General features: G+C 42.1%; 1 protein-coding gene across 1 annotated transcript in view; it reads left to right on the top strand.

The window, feature by feature from the left end:
- The window catches only part of BRINP2 (BMP/retinoic acid inducible neural specific 2), a 144378-nt gene extending 121794 nt beyond the window's left edge, over window positions 1–22584 (top strand). Inside the window, 6 exon segments of the mRNA XM_078156480.1 lie at window positions 12331–12436; window positions 17840–17965; window positions 17968–18075; window positions 18746–18968; window positions 20597–20706; window positions 20709–22584. Coding sequence (XP_078012606.1) covers window positions 12331–12436; window positions 17840–17965; window positions 17968–18075; window positions 18746–18968; window positions 20597–20706; window positions 20709–21712 — 1677 coding nt within the window. The 3' untranslated portion in view covers window positions 21713–22584.
- Window positions 22585–23761: the final 1177 nt, after the last annotated feature.

Below are 23761 nucleotides of genomic sequence, written 5' to 3'. Positions count from 1 at the left end.
GTGTCTGAGACTGAATTTGAACTTGGCTCCTCCTGACTCCAAGGCCAGAGCTCTATTCACTGAGCCCCAGTCTTTGAAATTTTTGTCTATGCTCTCAAATTCCTAGCTATCAACTGCTAATGTTTTGGAATTTCCAACTTGACCTTGTAGCACAGTCTGATATTATGAGCATCTCTGAATATATCACCTTACCTCTACCCCCTGCCAATGTCTACTATTTTGCTGACACTGCTCAGTGCTTGTCTCCTCTCTCTTTTAACTGAAAACATCTTACCTGTGACCAATAGAGGAGCTTTCCATCTATACAAGCCTAAAGGTGGTCTTTAGAGAGGGGGTGGGAATGTGGAGTCTGCTAGCCCTCCTCACTCCATAGAGGAAAAGCCAGGGGAAGAGAATTTCTGCTTTTTCTCTTACCTCTCTGAACAGCGGTAAGCTTATTTGCTCATTTTCCTTCGTCTCATTCCCTTAGTAGCTTCTTTAGAGTGCTGCATAGTACATAAAGAACTATGTACTTCATAAAGATGGAAGAACTGGGAAGGAAGGTAGAGCAGGCTCTTTTCCCTACCTGTAGAACATCTTGTGTTCAGTCATCTGCTCAGATGGAGGGTGGAGGCAGGAGGAAGAGAAGGGGGAATTTAAGATCCACCTGAACTGATGAAAGAGGAGCTGCCCTAAATCTTATGTGCAAAGCATGATGGTGACGAGAGAGTTCTGGTATTCCCTCTTCTCCCAAGAGTATCCTTAAAAATGACCTGTGAATCCTGTGCTACAGCAGAGGTAAGATTCAATTTGTGCTTGTTTTAGCACACCCACCTTCACTCAGGCAGCTCTCCCCAGCCTTAATGTTTGCAATTAGAAACCCATTTTTCTCTCTGGCTTTTGCTTTGACAGGGCCCCCTAGGAAGGGAGAGGAAAGGGGAGTGGATGGGGGAAGGGTAGAGAAGAGGAAAGCAGGGTGGCTGGAGTGAGGTTTTGCAGGCTTGTGTTATTTATGGAAAATTGGACTTGCTAATGAAGGCGAGATTCATCTGGGCTTTCACAAGGCAGGAAGGCAGGACTCTCTCTGTCAACAGACCAATTAGCACACAATTATTTTCCCTTCCTGAAAGCCTATCAGAGGTTTTCTTTGAGTGTGTGGGTTTGTGCTGCTACAGACACTTTCTTTACCACTTTATCTGCAGCCTCTTTCTACCATTGCTTTTGCAGAAAAAGTCACAGTCTCTACTCTTTGTCCCCTGATCACCCAGCTCTCCCCAAAAGTCAAACCTTTGATCAAGAGTCAGATTCAAGGGCAGCCCACTTATGTAAGCTTGTGCTTGAATACTAACAAGGGGGATACTCCTCTGCCTTCTTTCTACCTGGCATAGCCTTATTACCTTGCTTTAATGGGGCCACCACTGGACTTCCCCACAGCGATTCCCCGTTTCTCTTACCTGCCCTGTCCTGTCAGATGCCCCATGCTGAGACAGAGCTTATGATCTAGAACTTCTGAGCTGGGGTTGAAGCAGCTGTCTCATTTCTCAATGGAGCAGAGTCTCTGATGAAATGAGAAATTGAAAGATTTGCTGGCTTGGGACCCAGTATTGGATTAATGGGCTTCCCTCTTACCCCCGGGGCCTTGTTGAGATCCTGCCAAATGCGAACTGAATGGTAGGGGTCACGTTCAGTTTTTCTTCCTCATTCTCCACCAAATTTCTATACTGCATGAAATAATGTGAACTTAAAATACCTTTGTACTTTGTTATTATAGCCGTAACAGATTGGCCAAATGATTTCAGACCTACAAAGCTCTTTCTTCACAGTAATCCTATGATGTAGGTACTGCAAATATAATAGTACCTATCTCCATTTTAGGAAACTTCCCCAAGGTCACATAGATAAAAAAGTTCAAAGCTGGGATCCAAAACCAGGCTCGCTGACTCTGAATCCAGTGTTCTTACCTTTAGACTTTTGGATAAAGATATTATTTAATTAATGCTTCCAGTTCTACTTAGAACTTGAAGAAAGCTGGGCGTGGAATCCAGATCAGTTGGAAAGAGAACTTTAGAGGGAAGAAGAAGCCATCATTACCAGCAAATATCTCAGGTTTCTTCCATAGGAAAGTTTTAATCTAATGAAGCTCAAAATTCCCGTCCCATGATACAGTGATGTCATTTGGTTAACTGCCACTACTCAGCCCTGGTGCTTGGTTTTCCAGGCTGTCAGATCCAGTATCACAATTGTTCTTGAATTGTAAGTGCAATAGACATCTTAAACTCAATATGTCCGAAACAGAACTCATTATCTTTACTCTTACATCTTATGCCACACTTACATTCTTTTTTATTGTAAAGGGCAATACCATCCTCCCAGTTCCTCAGATTCATCTTGGACTCTTTGGTATTTCTCACCCCCTATATCCAGTTGGTTGCCAAGACCAGTCAATTTCACCTTGTAATATCTCTTGAATGTTTCCTTCTTTCCCCTCACATTTCTACCACTAATCCACCTGGATTAGTGCAATGCATGCTGTTGGGTCTGCCTGCCTCAAGACTCTCCCCACTCCAATCCATCCTCAATTCAGGCACTAAAATGATTTTCACAAAGCATAGGTCTGATCATGTCACAACCACCCCCTACTCAATAATGTCCAGGGGATCCTTATTCCTCCAGGACCGGATATATAATGCTTTGTTTAGCATTGAAAGCCATGATGAATCCACCTCCTACTTTTCAAGTCTTCTCTCCCAAACCCTTCTCTCCCTCTCTAGTTTCCTCTCTTTGATCCAGTGACGCTGGCCTCTTGGCTGTTCTATGTGCAAGACACTCTATTTTTCTGCTTCAGGCTGTCCGCCATGTCTGAAACACTCTTCCTTCTCTGCTCTACCTACTGACCTCCCTGGCTCCCTTTAAACCCTAGGAGAGTTAAGTGACTTGCCTAAAGTCACAAAGCTAGTAAGGGTCTGAGGCCAGATTTGAACTCAGGTCCCTTTGACTCCAGGGTTGGCACTCTATCCGCTTTGTCCTCTAGGTGCCCTAGTTCTAGTGCCTTCCTTTTACTAATTATTTCCTATCTATCCTACGTACAGCTTGCTTTGTATTCTGTCTCCCCCATTAGATTGTAAGCTCCTTGAGGGCAGGGACTATCTTTTTGTGTCCCCAGCACTTAGCAAAGGGCCAGGCACACAGTAGACATTTAATGAATATTGTTTGATTGATTATTCTCTTTCTTTGACCATGATCACTGGAGGCAAGTTTATAACAGAAACTGACTTGTGCAAACAGAGGAAAAGTCAAATAAAAATTTAAAAAAGACAGAATGAAACAATGCCTATTATAATGAAACTTATATTATGGGAAAGCAACCTGTACATATAAAAGGGATTTATACTAAAAAGGATAGGGGAAGGAGAAGTCTACTTATGTATATCCAGAGTGAGAGAAAGCCAGATCTTAAGAGTTAATTGTTGAATTTTGTGTTAACATTTACACCTAAGAAATTGACAAACACTGCAAAATCAAGGTTTGATTTAATGTTTTGAGTTGTCTTGTCTTTAAAAAATTATGGAGAAAATCTTAATAATGCAGTTTACATTTAAAAGCGTGTGCCACATAAACACCCCTGACCGTAGATACATTCATTAAACATTTGCCAACACATCCCTGTTCCCTTAATTTTGATACCATAAAGCAACAGTTCTCAAACTATATGATCTCAGGGCACCATTAAACTCTTAATTATTGAGGACCCCCCTCACCAAAGAGCCTTTGTTTATGGGAGATAGATAAATAGATAGATGGATGGATGGATAGATAAATATTTAACATATTAGAACTTAAAACATCTTAGTATTATTTTGAAAATAGTTTTGACTTTACAGACCCCCTGAAAGAATCTTAGGGAGAACCACTGCAGAGAAGAACTTGAGAAAGGGAGGAATAGTTACACCCAGAAGATCACAAGAGACAAAATCTATGAAAGGAACTAGTGGGAAGACCCATGACTTCAAATATCTATATACAAATATCCAAACTGTAGGCAACAAACAAAAGAAACTAGAGGTCCTGACACAAAGAGGCAAATTTGACTTCATAGGGATCACTCAGAATTGGTGGAATGAAACTAACAAATGGACCATGGCCTTGGGTAGTTGCACCTAATTCAAGAGAAATAGCATGGGTAAAAGAGGGTAATATGGTATGTAAAAGTTATATTCTTGTAAGGAAATTAAGAAACAAGAGGAAGAGGCATGGCATAGAATATTTGGGTAAATGTCAGTGGGAGAAGAGACAAAAGCAATTCTGTCTTTTAGAAAATAATATAGAGCAACTAGACAGAAATAGGAAATAGATGAGAAGTTGGAGAAATATCACAAGCCTGGTACCAGTGGCCAGCTAGACTAGTGATGAAAGCTTTCAATTATCCAGACACCTACTGGAGATCTCTTTGACTGCCATAAGCTAATGGCTAATGATTTCTTGGCATGCCTTAATGATAATTTCATCCTTCAAAAGGTGGGAAAATCAAAGAGGGGATATTCTGTTCTGGATATGATTCTCACTAACAGGAAGGAACTGGTTCCTGGGGTGAGAATGATGACAACCCTGGGAGGAAGTAATGACTTTCTTCTAGAGTTTGTAATAACAGAGAGGAAATCTGGGCACATCTGAAGTGTATCTTAGATGTTAGGAAAGCTTATTCGAGGAGTTCAGAGGGAATATAGATAGGGTCCTATGCACTGAAGTACTACATGGGGAGTCAGACTAGGAGAGACAGGAGGTGCTTAAGAATAAAATTCTGGAAACAAACGGAAGCAATTCCGGTGAGTTCAAAATACCCAGGATTCTCTGAAATTGTCTGTTTTGTCATTTCTTATGGCTCACTGATATTCTATTATATCAACATACCACAATCTGTTTAGCCATTCTCCAGTTTTCTAAGAGGAAAATAACATAGTCTCTTAAATTCTAGTTCTTTCCAAATCCCTCAATCTTCTTTAGCATCAGAAAGATTATTCTTTGACTATTGTCTCACTAATATTACCCTCCAGTTGACCTCCATCCTATCCCCATCATGGCTTGTTTCACTGATGGGTTTTATGTATTTTTACATCAAACCAGTGTGTATGTGTGTGTGTGTGTGTGTGTGTGTGTGTGTGGTGTGTGTGTGTGTATGTGTCTGTCTAGAACTCTGCTTTGTCTCTTTTTGTCTAGAGTCAGTTATATGGTACAGAGGATAGGGCACTGGGCCTGAAGTCAAGAAGAGCTGAGCTGAAATCAGGCCTCAGACATTTACTAGTTATATGATCCTGGACAAGTCACTTAACTCTGTCTGCCTCAGCTTCCTCAACTATTAAATGGGGATATTAATAGTGTCAGGGTTGTTGTAAATATCAAATGAGATAACACTTATGAAGACCTTAGCCCAGTGCTTGGCATATACCAGATGCTTAAATGCTTGTTTCCTTCCTTAGTCCATTTCATATAAGGGTCAGATTCATCTGTTCCACAGTCCTCACACTCCTCCTCCAATGTTTATATATTCTTCACAAGCACCCCAGTTATGGGAAATAGCTATTTTTATCCTTTTCTCTCTACACCACTATTTTCCTCCTTTTACCTTTCCTTCTCTTTCTGTTCATAAAATCCTTAAAGAGAGAGCAATTTCTTCCTCACCCCTTTCCTCTTGAACTGCCAGATTTTTTTTTTTAATTTAACTCCCTCAATATCCTTTTAAGCCATAAAGGTTCTGAAAGAACACTTGTTTCTCCTCCCTGTATTAAAAGATTAAAATATATCTTGAATTGAATCTTAAAGTAAACTAGTCAGTGAGCATTATGAGGCATTTTCTGTGTGCTAGGTCCTGTGCTAAGTCCTGGGGAAACAAAGAAAGGCCAAAAAAAAAAAAGAAAAAAAGACTCAGCTCCTACTCCCGAGGAGCTTGGTCTAAAAGGAAGAGACAACATTCAAATAGCTAGGTGTAACCAAGATATATTTGAGATGAAAACAGATCTCAATAGAGAGTTGGCACTAGCCTTAAGAGGGACTGGGAAAGGCTTCTTGCAGAGTGTGGGTCTAGTTGAGACCTGAAAGAAATCAGAGGAGCTAGGGGATGAAGATGAGGAGGGAGAGAGTTTCTGGCAGGAGAGACAACCAGAGAAAATGGAGTAGGAAGATGGCACATCATGTAGGAGAAACATCAAGGAGGCAGCAAGTATCATTGAATTATAGAGTATATCAGAGAAGGGGGTGGTGTAATGTATAAGAGACTGGAAAGGTAGGAAGGAAAGACCAGGTACTTAAGAGCTTTGTAAGCTAGCAAACTTTAGATGCAATAGGGAGCCACTGGAGTTGGTAAAGTTGGGGTTTGTGTGTGTGTGTGTGTGTGTGTGTGTGTGTGTGTGTGTGTGTGACATGGTCAGACTTGTACTTTAAGAAGATAGATTTGGTAGCTGAGTAGTAGACTGGACTAGAATGGAGAGAGGCTTGGCACAGGGAGACCCACTAGTGGAATAATGTGATAGTCCATGTGTGAGGTGATGAGAGCTCACACTAGGGTGGTGGCAGTATCAGAAGATAGAAGGGAGAGTATATGAGAGATGTTACAAAGGTGTAAATGATAGGCGCAACCATTGATTGAATAAGGGAGTGGGAGAGAGTGAGGAGTCAAGGATGACCCAGTGAAATCAGGGATTCCAACAGATACAAGAGAGGAGTACATTATGGGTATGGAAAATAGCCAGTGTAAAGATATGGGTAGTGGATATGGGGTGTCATGTGTGTCGAATTTTCTGGCAGGATCTAAAAATGAGAGGGAAGAATACAGTGTAAGGGCACGATGGACTCAGAATATGAATCGCTTTAAATGCCACACAAAGAAGGAATTTAAATTGATCCTGGAGGCAATATGTATTGGTTTTATTGGTGTTATTTGAAGGGATAGTGGGGGAATGGGGAGATAGTGACCTGATCAGACTTGCACTGTAGCAAAATTACTTCAGCAGCTCTAAAAAGGATGAGATGGAGGGGTAGGGATTTGAGGCAGGATGAGCAAATAGGAGACTACCGTAGCGGGCAAGAGATGATGAGAACCTGAAACAGCATGGTGGCTGTGTGAGTGCAGAGGAGGGGATGTTTGCTAGAGACATTGTTGGAATACAAAAGACAAGATTTTGCAACTGGTCAGAAAGGTTTGTGGGATGAGAGAAAATAGGAATCAGATAACACAAAGTTGTCAGTCTGGGTGACTAAAAGGATAGTAGAGCCCCAGATAATAGGGAAGTTTGGTATAGGGGGAAGTTTTTTGGAGAAAGGTAATGAGTTCTGTTTGAACATGCTGAGTTTGAGCTATCTCTGAGACATCTAGTTTGACATGTTCGATACACACTTGGTGATGTGGGAAGAGAAGTTAGAACAAAGACTAAGGCCAGATTTCTGAGGCATCTGCATAGTTGTAATAATTGAACCCGTGAGAGTTTATAAGGTCATCAATTTAGAAAATGTAGAGAGAAAAGAGAAGAAGGCCCAAAGCAGAGCCTTTGGGTATATCCACAATTAGTGGGTATGACATGGATGATTAATCAATGTAGGAGAAAAAGCAGTTAGACTTGAAGGAGGAGAACCAGAGGAAAACAGTGTCCTGAGAAGCCAGAGGGGAGAAGAGCATGTATCCAGGAGGACAATGTAGTGGACAGTGTCAAATGCAGCACAGAAGTTGAAGAAGATGAAAATTGAGAAAAGGCTATTAAAGTTGGTGATTAGGAAATTGTTGGTAACTTTAGAGACAACATTTTCAGCTGAGTGAGGTCAAAAGTCACATTGCAGGGGGGTTAAGGAGAGAATATGGAAAAAAGAAAATGGAGGCACTGGATGTAGATGGTTTTTTGAAGGTGTTTGCCTGAGAAAGGCAAGAGAAAATATGTTGATGGTTAAAGAGGATGGTAGGGCCTAGTAAAGTATTTTTTTTCCCCTTAAGAACTAGGCAGATTGAAGAGTTCTATAGACTATAGCAAAAAAAAAATACAGTGAGAAAAAATAAGAGTGAGAAATTGAAGATTAGAGGGTGGGGGGATAATAGTGAGGGAAATCTGCTGGAGAAGACATGGAGGAACAGATTAAAAGGTGCATGTGGAGGAGTTGATCTTGGTTAGGAAAAGCAATACTCTTTTATCAGAGACTGGTGTATAAAGGAGGACTTGCCGGTGTTTGACAAGAGCAATATGTTTCCTCCAATCCCGCCTCTACCTCTCCCCCACCCCCCATACAAATTAGATTGGTTTTTCCTTAACAGGTATTGAGATCATTGATTAGTTCAGGGGACTTAAGGTTCAGATTGTTGACATCTCTTCTTCATCACCTGAGTACAAAGCAGCCAGAAGCTTCAGATGTTATTTCTGATAGTTGGATGATGGATCACAATATTTATGTCAGGGAAGGGACCTTTGCTCAGTGAAATTCACTCAAGGCGTCCTCAATGCCTATCCTGGCTAAATACCCTCTTATAGCTATGTAAATCTTTCTTTGTTAAATGTTGAATAACTTACAAGTTGTATTGCATTTTGTTCTATTATCAAAATTAAATTATTATAGGACTAGTCTGAATCATTCTCAACCCAAAACACAGAGAATAATGTCAAGAGGTTGTGTGATGAGGAGGGTGGGTTATCAGTTTCAGGGAAGAGAAGTGGAAGTTCTGTATGAATAGCCTTAATTCTTTTTGGGGGGAAGGGTAGTATAAAGTGAGGATCTCAGCCCAGAGAGTGGGGAAAAGAATGCTCTTTATGTCGTAAGGAATGAAGAAAAGAAAGAAGAGACATTTCAGAGAGTGAGATAGACAATCTATTAGAGAGGAGTAGTAGTATTGCTCTGCTGTAGAAAAGACCTACGTGAAATTAAAGAACATAAATTTGTAGTGGGTTTAGTCAACATGGTTGCAAGATTTGTTCAAGCTCCATTGAGCAGCATGTGAATAGGAGAGAGGGAAGCAGATGGTAAGAGTAATTGAGGGTAGGGGTTTTTGAAGCAGGAGAGATGTTAAGAGAGGGAGAAAGAGGGAGAGGGAGAGAAGGAGGGAGAGAGAGAGAGAGGGGACAGAGAGAGAGAGAGAGAGAGAGAGAGAGAGAGAGAGAGAGAGAGAGAGAGAGAGAAACTTTCACTAAGGAGTGTAGATTGGAAAAGGAAGAGTGTGAAGCAAAAATTCTGAATGACTGCCCAGAAAAATACTGAGCAGTAGAGCAATTTAATGTTACAATAAAGAAGAAGACTAGGTTTAAAATGAATGAGTAATAGGAAGAAATAGAAAGATAAGAGATCGTGATTAGATAGAGGAACTTCTGAGTTCTTACTTATGGCAATGGAAAACTTGTGAGTGATGAAATCAAAGGTGTCCAGTAGTGTGTTGGTAAATATTCAACAACCTGCTCTCCAGAAAAATGTGCTTTGATGTAAGTTTAATGTGCATCATTACTGTTTTCTCAATCACTTTTTAAAGTATAGACATTCCACAAAATAATAAATCAGGCCCTAATTTGTGGAGTTTCTCAATGTCCAAGGTTTAAATACTCACATAGAAATGTAACAATTGGCTCTAAAAGGCCACCAGCATATCCTGGGATATAAACATCTTTGTGCACTGCAGAGGTGTAGTGGAGGACTAGGTGATGAGAGGTGAATACATTGAGGACCTGGAAAATTTGGGTTTTAAAGAAATATCAGTCTGTATGTTGAAGTCCTCTAGTAATGGGGTAGAGAGAAAAATTGTGAGCCAGTCTTTTAGCCTAACACTGCTTGTGGTAAGGCTGTCTCAATTGTCTTCTAAGGGGAAAAGACATTTATAAATCCACTAGGTAAAGTTTTTGGTGCCTCATTTCTCACTCACTAAATGGGGATAACCTTCAATTAGAAAATATCTAAACAAATTAGGATGCATGAATATAATGGAATATTACTGTGCTGTTAGAAATAGTTAACATAATGACTATAGAGAATGGTGGAAAGACTTAAATGAGCTGATGCAGTGTGAAGAAAGCCAATCTAGGAAAAAGATATGCACATGACAACAACAAAGTCAATGGGGAAAAAAAAACAAAAACATAAACAATTGAAACAAGGTTGCAGAATTGCAGAGAACAAGCTTGGTCCCAAAGAAGAGATATGAAAAGATACTTGCTCCCATTCTTTTGCGGAGGTGGGAGTCCACAGATGGGAAACATTGCGTATGAAAGTTTTTTCTTATGTGTATTAATCAGTTTTATTGAATTTTTTTCTCTTCCTCTTTTTTCTTTTTATAAAATTCTTAGCTATAAAGGATGGCTGTCTTGGAGAGAAAGGGAGGAGGGCTGCAGAGGAAAATCTAGGTGAAGTGAAAACAAAAGATAATAACATATATGACAAAAATGGGGATAATCATCCTTAGATTCCACTTCAGAAATATTAATAACATGTCCTCAGTAAGTCAGACTGATTTCTCCATCAACCATCTTCCACAGACTCTTTTACTTTAGTGCCTCGTTTGTTTCATTTCCTGAAACGTCTTTTCTTCTCCTTTCTTCCTGTCCTATCCATCCCATCTCTCCTTCAAGACCCAGCCTAAAACTTATTCTTCCAGAAAACATTCCTCCAGCTATCCAGTGCCCCAGCATTCCCTCCATAGCCAATACCATAGAATTTAGTACAATATTTCATGTGTCTAGGTAGTCTTTACCCCAATCCCCTTTATCCAATAGAAAAGTAGACTGTACCCTCTTCAGAGCATGGAATGTGTCTCGTTCCTTTTTTTGTTCCCTTCCCCTCCCCCTCAAAAAAAAATCTAGCAAAGTGCCATACAATAGATGCCAAATAAATACTTGTTAATTGAGTGAATCTTGGCAAAGAAGTTTAAAATCCTGAGCTGCGCCCCATCATTCTTAGTGCATAATGGTTTCAGTTCAGTTAAAGCTATATATTATTCAACTCGTACGTTAAGCATCATGGGAAAACTGATGGGCCAGCTTTGTAATATTTTAAAGAGTTTCCATAGTGCTCTAGAATAGGACGTGGCTATAAGAGTTTATGTATATTTAATATACTTATTAAAATATTCAGTAAAGCCCATGGCTGCTTTTCTCTGTGGATTTCTCAGGGCTGAGGTGGGACTTAAATGTTTAATACTAATAATACTACTCATAATTCAAATTCCTCTAGTGTTTTGCTTCCTGAGGGATCTCCAAAGTCTGTCAATTCCACATGAATTGACTACAGCACGGCTTGTTTGCCAGCGTCCTACAGTGTGGATCTGGCCTGCCTGCCCTTGTATATCCAGAGGATTTGTCATCTTCCTGTGGGGAGGAGGACAGAGGGAGAGTCAGAGGTGACATCAAAGATTGCTCATGGTTCTTCTGCTTAGAGATTTCACTTACTCATTAGCTGACACATGCTTTAATTGTTCTTTTTTTTCTTTTCTTACCCAGCCCATATCAGCTCTTCTTCAAAGAGCCTCAGGATTCCTTTTGGCTCCCAGATGAAATGCAGGCACTCTGGAGCTCTGGGGCATAACTCTTAGTCAATTGTATTCTTCTGTCTTAAAATAGGGAAGAAGGAGAATTGACTGTAGTCCCTGTGAAGAAGACATGTGAAATTCCATTGCACTGGCTGTCCCTTATCCCTGGAATGCTCTTCCTCCTTACCACCACCTCTTAGCTTCGCTGGCTTCCTTCATGACTAAACTTCAGGACAACTTTCTGTAGGAGGGCTTCTACTAGATGCAGCAAGGTGGAACAGTAGATGGAAGAGAACTCAGGGGCTGAAGTAACAAAGAGCTGAGTTTGAACCCTGCCTTAGATGCTTACTGGCTGTGTAACCCTGGATGAGTCACTTAATATCTCTGGGTTTCCTCATATGTAAATTGGGCATAATAATAGCTCGTATTTGAGAATCAAATGAGATAACACATGTAAAGCACTTTGTGAACCTTTAAGGATTGTGTAAATGCTATTATTACTACTATTATTATTACTATTGTAATAATTGTTGTCATTATTATTATTTCCTGATGCCTCCTGCTGTTAGTGCCATCTTTCTGAGATGATTTCTTTCTATTCTGTATGTATCTTGTATTTACCCAGTTTACATGTTGTCTTCCTCATTAGTCTATGAGCTCAATGAGGGCAGGGACTACTTTTACCTTCCTCGATAGGCCCATGGTATCTGGTGCATTGTCAGTGCTTAATAAATGTCATTGACTTTACCCAACTTGACTTCCTTGGGGACAGTCAAGGATAGTTTACCAAAGCACACTTGGATGACTTCATTGCTGAGTCCTAAAGGAAAATGATGCCTATTACTGAAAACCCCCCTCTCTGCTTAATTCTCTAGGTCACAGAGACACGGACAGGCCCTCTGGGCTGCAGTAACTATGATAACCTGGATTCCGTCAGCTCAGTCCTGGTGCAGAGTCCAGAAAACAAGGTTCAGTTATTAGGTAAGGAGTCTTTCCCCCACCTCTCCACAGCCACAGCAGTGTCTGGAAGCTGCTGCTCAAGCAAGAAAAGGGGAAAAACCCAGAAACAAACCCAAAATAGATTAACAAACAGAAAATGCATTCATTTCATTCTGCTGAAACCAAGACGCTTTCTCTGGACATTGGATCATCAAAGCTTAGGTTTAGAGCTGGAAAGTCCCCCAGAGACCATTGAGTCCAGTCTTCTCATTTCATAGATAAGGGAACTGATCCAACTAGTAAATGTCTGAGGCAGAATTCATATTTTCCTGTTCTTCCTTAAGGAAAAATGTTGAAATGGCTTGCCCACTTCCCAAGTCCCTGGATCTGTTCAACTCTTCTCCAAGACAGAGCTCTTCTCTAGTTACCTTCCTTGCCCCCAACCTGTCTGTAGTGAAGGGAATATTGATACCAGCCTTCTATAAAAGGTATACAAGGTTTCCAAAATAGAAGAAAACTTAAAGATGCCAGGATTGTAGATGTAGAGATGAAAGGGGCCATGGAGGTCATCTAATTCAAACCCCTCATTTCACAGATTAAAAGTTCAAAGAGAGGTAAAGTGACTTGGTCTAGGTCATACAGCTAAGAAGTGACAGATCCAGGATAATCCAGAGGAAAAGGAAGGGGGTGGGAAGAAAAGAGAGGGGGAGGGAAAGGAGAGGGAAAGGGGAGAGGAAGAGAAACAGGGAGGAGAAGAGGAAGAAGAGGAGGAGTGGAGGGGAAGGGGGATAGGAAGGGCAAGAGGGAGGGGACAGGGGAAATGCAAAGGAGAGGGAAAGAAGGAAAAGATAAGGGGAGGGGTTAGGGGAAGGAGAGGAAACAGGGGAGGGAGCCTTGGTTGGAGGCTAATAAGCAAAAAGGGGAGTGAAATTAGAAGAAAATTGAATTAGGTCTGGAGACAGGAAGATAAGAGGAGTTAACCCAGTCCTTGTACTCCATTTCCCTCTGACATCCTTTAGACCAAGGCTATGCAAATTGATATAGACAGAGCTGTTTGGCAGGGGGAAAAGTTCATTTTTCTTGAGACTTTACTGAATTAGACTCTGTTTAAGATATTATTGTCTCTGCACCATAAAATCAATAACCCTCACCCAGGATCTATTATTACAAATGCCAACCAATCTGAGCCAGAAGCGACCTACTACTACCATGGGAGTCAGATTTTTTTAAAAATTTTATTTATTTTTTCTTAAGAAATAAAGAACGCCTGTTCCCCGGTGCTAACTAATGCTCAGCTCCCTAGATGGGCTAGCTGGTATGTCTGGGAATTAGTGATGGGTGAAGTTCAAAATGTCTAGTGGTTGGTTTGGAATAGTTTATGCCATTTAATTTTATAGCCCATCACTCATGCAGCTGTTGCTCAGGGCAGCGCTGCTACAGTTGTGGAGAATGTTCCCATCAGGAGGGGGAGAAAACATGAAGGTGGGGTGGGATTAGGAGAAGGTAGGGAACTGGTGTACATGACATGGAGGCTCTCCTCAGCCCCGAACCAGTGGTAGGCAGCCTAGAAGGGGAGGGTTGAGAGTAGCATGAGAATGTGACACAGGTGTGTAAGTACAAAGGTGTGTCAGCTCCAACTTTTGGAATACTTTATGCTGTAAGCCAAGCCTGTGGGACCTAATCTGCCTCTCTGGCCCTATTCCCTGTGTTTATGTATGCCATCACCATGGGAAGTTCAGGGAAAATAAGAATCTAGCCGGAATTGAGCCAGAGGAATCCATGCTCTGTTGGGGGAAAGTAGAGGATAGCAAGGAAAGGAAGGAAGGAAGAAGGAAGGAAGGAAGGAAGGAAGGAAGGAAGGAAGGAAGGAAGGAAGGAAGGAAGGAAGGAAGGAATAAAAAGAGGAAGGAAGGAGTGACTCATTTATAAAGTGCCTACTATGTACCAGGTACAGTATTAAAAATTTACAAATATTACTTCATTAATTCTCATTTTACAGTTGAGGAAACTGAGGCATAGAGAGATTAAATGACTTGACCAGAGTCACACAGCTAGTAAATGTCCGAGTGTAGATTTGAATTCAAGTTTTCCTGCCTCCAGCCTAAGACTCAAATCTCTGTGCCACTTACCTGCCTCCTTTGCCTCCAGATAGATCACTTAACTTGGAGTCTGGAACGCCAGAGTTCAACTCCCACTTTCAACACTTACTAGATGCATAATCTAGGCAAGTCTCTTAATCTGGCTGGCTCTTCGTTTCCTCATCTGTGAAATGAGGGGTTTGGATTCAGTGCTCGCCTTTTCAGTTCTAAAGCTGGGATCCTATGATCCTCTTTCCTTTTACTCCCCTGCTCCTGACACTGAAGGAAGCCTCCTATTCCCTAAGTCACAAGACAAATGGGTTTGCTGGGGTGGTTCATCCTTTGCAGGCCAGCCTTGGGAACACCCATGTATCAGGAGCCCAGGCCTCCCCCCACTGCAGGTTATCCACAGTCAAGCTTTTAGCTGGTTTAAAGGTAGGTGGAAACTAAATAAGGGAATTCTACTACTGCAGTCAGCTCAGGTATGACTCCAGCTCATGGTAACTCTATTGGAACTAAAGCACAGAAATGTTTGGTGGTTTGCTTTTTGCTAATGCTGAGCTAGAAACATAGAGCTGGGGCTCCCTCACACCCAGGTCTAATGTAAGACTACCCTTCTTTATACTGGAGGAGTCATAGGGTGTCTGTATTGAGGGATTCAAAGGCTCATAGATTTAGAACTGAATGTGACTTCAGAGATCATCTCAGCCCCTTCATTTTAAAACTAAGGAAAATGAGGTCCAGGGAGATTAGGGGACTCAGTTATGATTAAACAGGGAGCAAGTGTCAAAGGTGGGAATTCAACACAGGTCTTTACTCCAGAGCATGGTGTTGGGTTAGTCTGTTTGTCCCTGTTGGGGAAGCAGTCAGGGAGTTCCATTCATATTTCAAACTAACACATTTTCCATTGTCTACTAGATTAGTGTGGGAACCTCAGGAGAAGATACTGCCAAATGGAAAGTAGGATTTTTGTGGCCCAGTCACATAAGGGAAGGCTAAGGACAGATTCCAAGATTCAAAGGAAGCACTATCCAACCACGAGTCTCTTCCTGTAGTTCTTGAACTTCTCCTTTATATGAAGACCTCTTCCCATGTCCATACTCTAAATGGTCAAGGAAAACTAGAAATCCCACTCTCTTTCCATGAATTCCTTTGACCACTGGACATCTCTGTCCTTGAGTTTGGGTGAGTTCTTGTGAGCACTCGTTCCTTCATATGTCACATGCAAGGGAATTGACTGAGCTTTGGGCCTATGATACTGAATTTCCAGATGCTCCCTTATCTGTCATGGGGATACAGGGACTCCCTCACTCTCAAGCAGCTCAGTGAGATGGAGCCCGTGGGTTTACTGTCCATGTCTATGGGCAGGCTTGTTGGTATCATGGACTGAAGCAACCTTGGAGATTCCAGGAAGAAACTTAGAGTCATAAAATGTTGGACCTGGGAGGGACCTTGGGAAACTTTTACAGAGCAGGGATTCTTCACTGTTTTTGTGTTATCGACTCCTTTGGCAGTTTGCTGAAGCTTACAGACCCATCTCAAAATAATGTTTTTTTAAATGCATGAAATACAATACATGGGATTACAAAAGAATCCAATTAAAATAGTTATCAAAATCTTATTTTAGAAAACAAATGTTCATAGACCTCAGGTTAAGAACTCTTGATGTAGGGGAAAGGGAGAGGCATAAGCATTTATATGATAACCTAATATGTGCCAGGTACTATACTAACCAAGCACTTTACAAACATAATCTCGTTTGATCCTCACACCAGTGCTAGGAGGTATGTGCCGTTATTATCCTCACTTTATATTTGAGGAAACTGAGGGAAACAGAGTTTAAGTGACATGCCCAGGGTCACACAGCTAGTAAATGTCTAAAGCCAAATTTGAACTCAAGTCTTTCTAACTCCAGGCCCAGCACAAAGACAGAGTTCTGGATCTAGAGTCAGGAATTTATTTGCTATGTAACCCAAGTCAAGTCAATTAACCTTTGTAAGTCTCAGTTTCCTCATCTCCAAAAAGAGAAAATTGGACTGATGGACTCTTAGGCCCTTTGCACTTCTGATTCTTTTTCAGTGAAGGAAAGGAAGCTCAGAAAAGTTAAAGGTCTCCCTTAAAGTCACACAACTAATTAGTGGCAGAGATAATAGCAAAAATCTTAATAGTCAACATTTACACAACATGTTAATGTTTATAGTAGACATTTTTGTACATGCATACACATAAACACATGCATACCATATATACATACACATACATGCTATATATGTGTGCGTTATATGTATACACATACTATGTGTAGATATACATACATTATATGTACATACATATACCCATACATTATATATCACATGCCCATACATTATATGTATGTAAACATACATACATCATATACACATACGCATACTATATGTACATGCACATGATACATAAAATATATATATATTATATATATATCTGTGTGTTTGTGTATGTATACACACACATCCATTATATGTATACATATATATACTGTGTGTAAATTCACATATGTGCATTATAGGTAGATACTACACACAGGCATTATACATATATATGCCCATAGATTATATGTACACATACATACACATACATATACATACTATATATAGTTACACATATAATACACATTACATATACATACTGTACACATATATGTACATACATATACATACGTATATTATATACACACATATACATGCAATACATATGTGTATACATGTGGATATACATGTATATTCACACATATACACGTGCCCATATATTGTTTATATATATACATACTATATATACATATACCTCACACATATAATATGCACTATATATACATACTATATATGCACATACTATATAGTATACACACATATATACATGCACATGCATGCATGTGTGCACGTGGATATATATGCATCTATACACATATACACACATACACACACTTGGGTCTCTTGCCACTTATAAGCAGCATGGCCTTAGGCAAATCCCTTTATCTTCCCAGCCTTAGGTTCCTGGGCTAAAGCACAGGTTCCTAAGCTGGGGTCCTGGAACTTTGTTGTCGTTGTTTTCAATTTCCATAATTGGTTTCCTCTATAATCTTATTTATCTTTGTGCATTTAAAATCATGGTTCTGAGAAGGGATCCATGGCTTCCCCAGATGACCTAAGGGGTCCATCACACACACACACACACACACACACACACACACACACAAAAAGGTGAAGAAGCCCTGGGCTGGATAATCTTTAAGGTTCTTTTCTTCTCTTGGGGGAATCTGGCTCTTTCTCTTTGACTCGGGAGTCTTGTTTGTGGAGTTGATCCCTCTCCCCTGACGGGTCTTTTGCCTCAGGCCTGCAGGTGCTGCTACCTGAGTACCTCAGAGAGCGATTTGTGGCAGCTGCTCTCAGCTATATTACCTGCAGCTCTGAAGGGGAGCTCATCTGCCGGGAGAATGACTGCTGGTGCGAGTGTGGACCAGCTTCCCAGAGTGCAACTGCCCTGAACCGGACATCCGGGCCATGGAAGAGAGCCTGCTCCAGATTCAGGACACCTGGGCTACTCACAACAGGCAGTTTGAGGAGTCAGGTGAGACACCTGACAGGCCCGCCCCCCCCACTCCCCCCTCGCCACTACCCCTTAACGTTTGCCTGGTCACCGTGGGGTGGTTCTCAAGACCAGCTAGAAAGGGAGCCTTGAGGCCTGCACTCACCTAGCTTCCCTTCCTCTCATCCCTTCTCTGGTTCTGCATTCAACCAACCAAAAGAAGCAGACCCTTTGCATGGTTCTGTCAGAAACAAAAGTTAAGAGCTTGCCAGGAGACCCCAAGATAAGAGCCTTGTCAAGGGCCCCCACCAAAGATAGGAAAGAAATACAACATTTATAGGCAGAAGGGACCATACAGAAGCTGTTCAGACCAATATCCCTCTGGGTGCATAGGATCGCATTATTTTCAGGAAGAAGTGTCCTTTCAATGAGTTCATTCCATAAATGGGAAAATGAAATTCAGAAGGTAAATGACCTGGGTAATGAGTAAACGGAATGATATTTGAACCCAGGTCTTCTGAGTCCAAATCAAGTGTTCTTTCCCCTGTGCCATAAGATAGAAATCCTTTCCAGGGTATTACATAAGATGCAGCATGTTTATGTGGAGACTTCCAGAGAAGAGTCCTGTATGGTTCCCAAGCTGTCCCTTAGAAATGCTTATTTTCTTTTCTTCTTCCTCTGATAATATAACCCATTTGGTTTATCTCCACAGAGGAATTCCAGGCCCTGTTGAAAAGACTTCCAGAGGATCGCTTCCTCAACTCAACTGCCATCTCCCAGTTCTGGGCCATGGACTCGAGCCTCCAGCACCGTTACCAGCAGCTGGGGACCACCCTGAAACTGCTGTCCAAGAAGACCCATCGGGTCATCCGCCGCCTCTTCAACCTTTGCAAACGCTGCCCCAGGCAGCCTCGATTCTGGCTGCCAAAGGAAAGGTGAGCTGCCCGGCTGGAGCACTCAGCCAGGCAAGGCTGGAGCTCCAAGCTCCCCTTTTGTGACCTGGGCTGATGGACCTGTCCATATTGATAAGAACAAGAGTGACAGGTTGTACCTGGTCTCCATGAGGAAAAAAAAAAAGGACTAGCTGTGTTGTTGATGTCACTCATTCATCCAATAAATATTTATAAACAAAAGGAAAAGGAGGTTCAGAAAGGGAGAAAAATGAACAGGGCAATTTTGTTACTACTGTGTTCATTTTAACATATACTTTTAATGAAAACAAGCTAAGGGACAGAAGCTCACAGTTTTGTGCATTTCTCCTTTTGTTCTTTGCATATGCAAATGTCAAGATTGATTAAGTTTATGACAGAAAATCAAAAATATATATTTATGCAGCATATGCTATATATCTAGTCATCACTGTGCTGAGGACATTAGAAGAGACTCCCAGAAGTAGGAAAAGAGGTCTTGCAAGGAACTTTTAATTTCAGTGGAATGACTAACATATGACATATGAGAAAAAAATGCAGAACAAAATAGGGAATAGGGATAGGCTAGATGACATAGCAGACAGAGTGTGGGGCCTGGATTCAGGAAGACCCGAGTTCAAATATGTCTTTAGACACTTACTAGCTATATGGCTCTGGGCAAGTCACCTCTATTTCCTCAACCGTAAAATGCAGCTAATAATAGCACCTACCTCTCAAGGTCACAGTGAAGTGCTTAGCGCAGTACCTGGCACATATAAATGCTATATAAATGCTGATTTCTTTCCCTTTCCGTTTCATTGGCATAGGTAACTTACAGCGGAAGACACATCCTCTGCTGATGTAGATCGGCACTTTTCTCTGCATCTTATAGTCTTAGAGAGTTACCTAGAGCAACGAGGTTAAGTGACCGGTCCAGGATCACTCAGCCAGCATGAGTCAGAGATGAGACTTGAACCCAGGTCTACCTGGTGTTCAGGTTGACTGTCTAGCCAATAAACCATGCTGCATCTCTCACAAGGGAAAGATAGCAAAGGATAAAAACTGTTTGTGGGCAAAGCCTTGGCAAAGGAAGCAAGAGACAGGAAAGCAAAGGGTATAGATCTGTGAATGAGAGATAGGAAATCCTTCCAGACAAGTAGAAAAGCCTGTGAGGTGAGGGAGGTGTTTAATGGTAGGTGAGAGGACAATGAGTCAATGAGCCTTCCTGCAGAGGAGGGGGCATGATAGCAGGGCATAAGCAGTGAGATCAAGTGGGTCAGCAGAATCATTTGATGGAGAGCTTGCTGACAGTGGTAAAGAAGTGATTCTGAATTCAAGGGGGCTACTATGGATTTTAGAGCCAAGGTAAAAGTATGGTAAAAATGGTCATGCGAAGAGCTCTACTTTGCGAATCCTAGAACCAAGATAAATTCAAATTTCCTTGGTTCTTGGTTCTCATACAGTAGAGAATGAGCGAGGTGGGACATTCTAAGGAATACCATGGGCTTCTGTACTCAGCCGTTGTTATTGTTTTTGACCCTTCTTTCCTTCTATTAACCCCTCCATGTCAGCCTCTCTTGCTATCACCTAAGAAAGATATCCCTGCGTATTTCACCGTGACTCTATAAAGCTTCCCTCTTATTTTGCCTCTCCAGGCCCTTATCCTATTGGTGGAACCGGATCCAGTCCTTCCTATACTGTGCTGAAAGCACCGTCCCTGGGACTTTCTTGGAGCAGAGCCACAGCTGCACCTGCCCCTATGACCAGCCTCCTGCCAGGGTCCCATCCCGTGTGCCTTGGGTGACGGGCCAGCCTGTGCCATCTGTGCGCCAGACAATAGCACCCGCTGTGGGGGTTGCAATGATGGCTATGTGCTGACCCAGGGGTTGTGCCGGCCGGAGGTGGCGGAGTCTCTGGAGAATTACGTAGGCCTGGAGACGGATCTGCAGGACCTGGAACTTAAGTACCTGCTTCAGAAACGGGATAGCCGCATTGAGGTCCACTCCATCTTCATCAGCAATGACATGCGTCTGGGCAGCTGGTTTGACCCCTCCTGGAGAAAGCGCATGCTTCTGACTCTAAAAAGCAACAAGTACAAGCCAGGGCTGGTCCACGTGATGCTGGCCCTGTCACTCCAGATCTGTCTCACCAAGAACAGCACCCTGGAACCCGCCATGGCCATCTACGTCAACCCCTTTGGGGGCAGCCATTCAGAGAGCTGGTTCGTGCCTGTGAATGAAGGCAATTTTCCAGACTGGGAAAGGACTAATGTGGATGCGTCGGCCCAGTGCCAAAACTGGACGCTCACCCTGGGAAACAAGTGGAAGACCTTTTTTGAGACCGTCCATGTCTACCTGAGGAGCCGAATCAAGTCCCTGGATGACAGTTCTAATGAGACGCTTTACTATGAGCCCCTTGAGATGTCTGACCCCTCCAAGAATCTCGGCTACATGAAGATCAACAGCCTGCAGGTCTTTGGCTATAGCATGCCCTTTGACCCTGATGCTATTCGGGACTTAATCCTACAGCTGGATTACCCATACACTCAAGGTTCCCAGGACTCTGCCCTGTTGCAGCTCATTGAGATCAGGGACCGAGTGAACCAGCTTTCTCCCCCCGGAAAAGTCCGGCTCGACCTCTTCTCTTGCTTGCTCCGGCATCGGCTCAAGCTGGCAAACAACGAAGTGGGCAGGATTCAGTCCTCCCTGAGGGCCTTCAATGCCAAACTTCCAAGTCCTGTGGAGTATGAGACTGGCAAGCTCTGCAGCTAACTGGGGGGCGCTGGGGATGCCCTGGGGCTAGGAAGCAGGGGGAGCCAAGACTGTCTAAATGGCCTTACCTTAGTGCCAATCGTGTGCATTTGAGCAAATGAGACTTGAAGGCACGGCTCGAGTCACGTGCCAGCAGATAGGGTGGATGCAGATGTGGGCACACAGAAGCATAAACGTATATATACATTATCTCCCTCCCTGGGAGACTAAAATGAAGCAGAATCTGATTGGTGAAATCAGTGATTTCTGACATGAGAACAGTCAAAGAAGAGATTTTAAAAAAAACCTTCTCAAAAAAAACCTACATTACAGAAATCTTGAAAAGTGATTCTTGCCATTCAGAGCAAAGAGAGAGAAAAGTGGGGCTGAGTATCGGGCCTCCCCCTCCAAGGAGTCACTTTTGTATTCTTTTTAACCAGATGTTTCTAACAATGTAGTGGTTTTGTGTTCCCCATTTTGGTTTCTCAGTTTTTGTATTCCTCCTCTGCTGTGCCCTCACAACACTGCCTTTCCCCTCAGAACCCATCCCCTTGGGAAACCCTCGAAAATGAAACAGACAGAGATCATGTTTGTTGCTTCTCCTCATCATCCCTATTCCTTAGCCCCCCTTTGACCCCCTCCTCTTTCTCTGTCTCACCCACAATTCCAGGGCTCCACCCTCCTTCCCTCACCTCCATGCATCTCCTCTGTCTAACTGGACTTATTCCCTGGAAACAATGCTGTCAAGTTAGTAACAGGTATTCAATGTATAGGGATGTCTTTTTTTTTTAACCAAAAATATATTTATTTTATGGGTTTTTTTTGTTAATTTGCTCCAGCCAAGTGACATCTGAGTAAAATTTACCTGGTTTAATATATTTTTTAAAAATGCCTTTTTGAGGAAAAAAAAGAGTGTCTTTCTCTGGGTTGGCTAGAATTTTTGTTTGTTATTTTGCCTGCTGTGAATATGATGGTGTGCTGTGACTGAATGATTTGACTGGTATGGAGTCCTGCTTGTTCCTGTGGCATTGCAAGACATCCCAGTGTGTTCTAGGCATGTGTGCACATATGTATGTGTTAAGGGGTGTGTGTGTGTGCAAATTGTGGGCATGCTTATGAATGATAACAATGTCATTAATAGGTATTTATTAGTTCCTTCTATGTGGTAGACACTGATTAAGGGAAAATGTAAGTTCTTCATTAGCCTTTTCTCTTACTACATTGTCTTTTTTCTAAGATTAGACTCTATCTGTCACCACAGTTTAGCCAATTCTTGCTTCAGGGAGGCAGAATAGCTCTGTGTTTTGGCTAGTTGCTGGGTGAAGGGCAAGCAAAGTGGGAAATCTTTCTTTGGCTCTGCTACCAATGGCTTCTTGGATATCATCCAATATCCTTTCTTCCATGGGATTGGATCACTCCCAGGGGAAACTGGACAAAATCCAGGGAGCAGTCCTCCAAAACCATCCTTTTTTTTCACTACCCATTTTCCTCTTACAAAAAAAAAAAACACCATGAATCTGAAAGAAAATTTTTACTTTTGACATGGAGATGTCATTTCCCACCTGGTGCCTGGCATGGCAAATATCTCCTAGCCCATCCCTAGGTGAATCACTTTTCTCTCTGTTCTCTACACGTTCCCAGTACAATTCGTAGGCATGACAACCCCCATCCTGTTCAGGAGAGAGCACCACGTAAATACCAAGTATTTCATTCACCACCTATGGTACATCGCAGTTGGTATAACTGGAATCAGGAGACAGTGGGAAGCCAGTCAGCTCTATTCAAGCCTGTTCAAAGATTACTGTCATGCTCTAGCTTCCTGCTTTATTATATTAAATCATGACCCAGAATTTTTGTGAGGTAAGTGGCCCAGGGCACTGCTGCCTTCAAAGCTCCCATTGAACCCTTCTGGGTCAGGAATATTGAGTGATGACCTGGTCTCTTGATCAACAACATATAGCAGCTCGAGCTGCTATCTCTGATTCTGTTGCTCCCTAACTTTGAGAATTCTCCATGTCTCTTTCCTCACCTGCAGAGATGAGGCCAACATTTGTCATGTACTGAGCCAGG

The sequence above is a fragment of the Phascolarctos cinereus genome, unplaced genomic scaffold (assembly GCF_003287225.1).
Source record: "Phascolarctos cinereus isolate Bilbo 61053 unplaced genomic scaffold, phaCin_HiC Scaffold_5;HRSCAF=322, whole genome shotgun sequence".
Classification (NCBI taxonomy): Eukaryota; Metazoa; Chordata; class Mammalia; order Diprotodontia; family Phascolarctidae; genus Phascolarctos; species Phascolarctos cinereus.
Note: the sequence above shows the minus strand (reverse complement) of the source record. Positions and strands in the feature narration are given on the sequence as shown.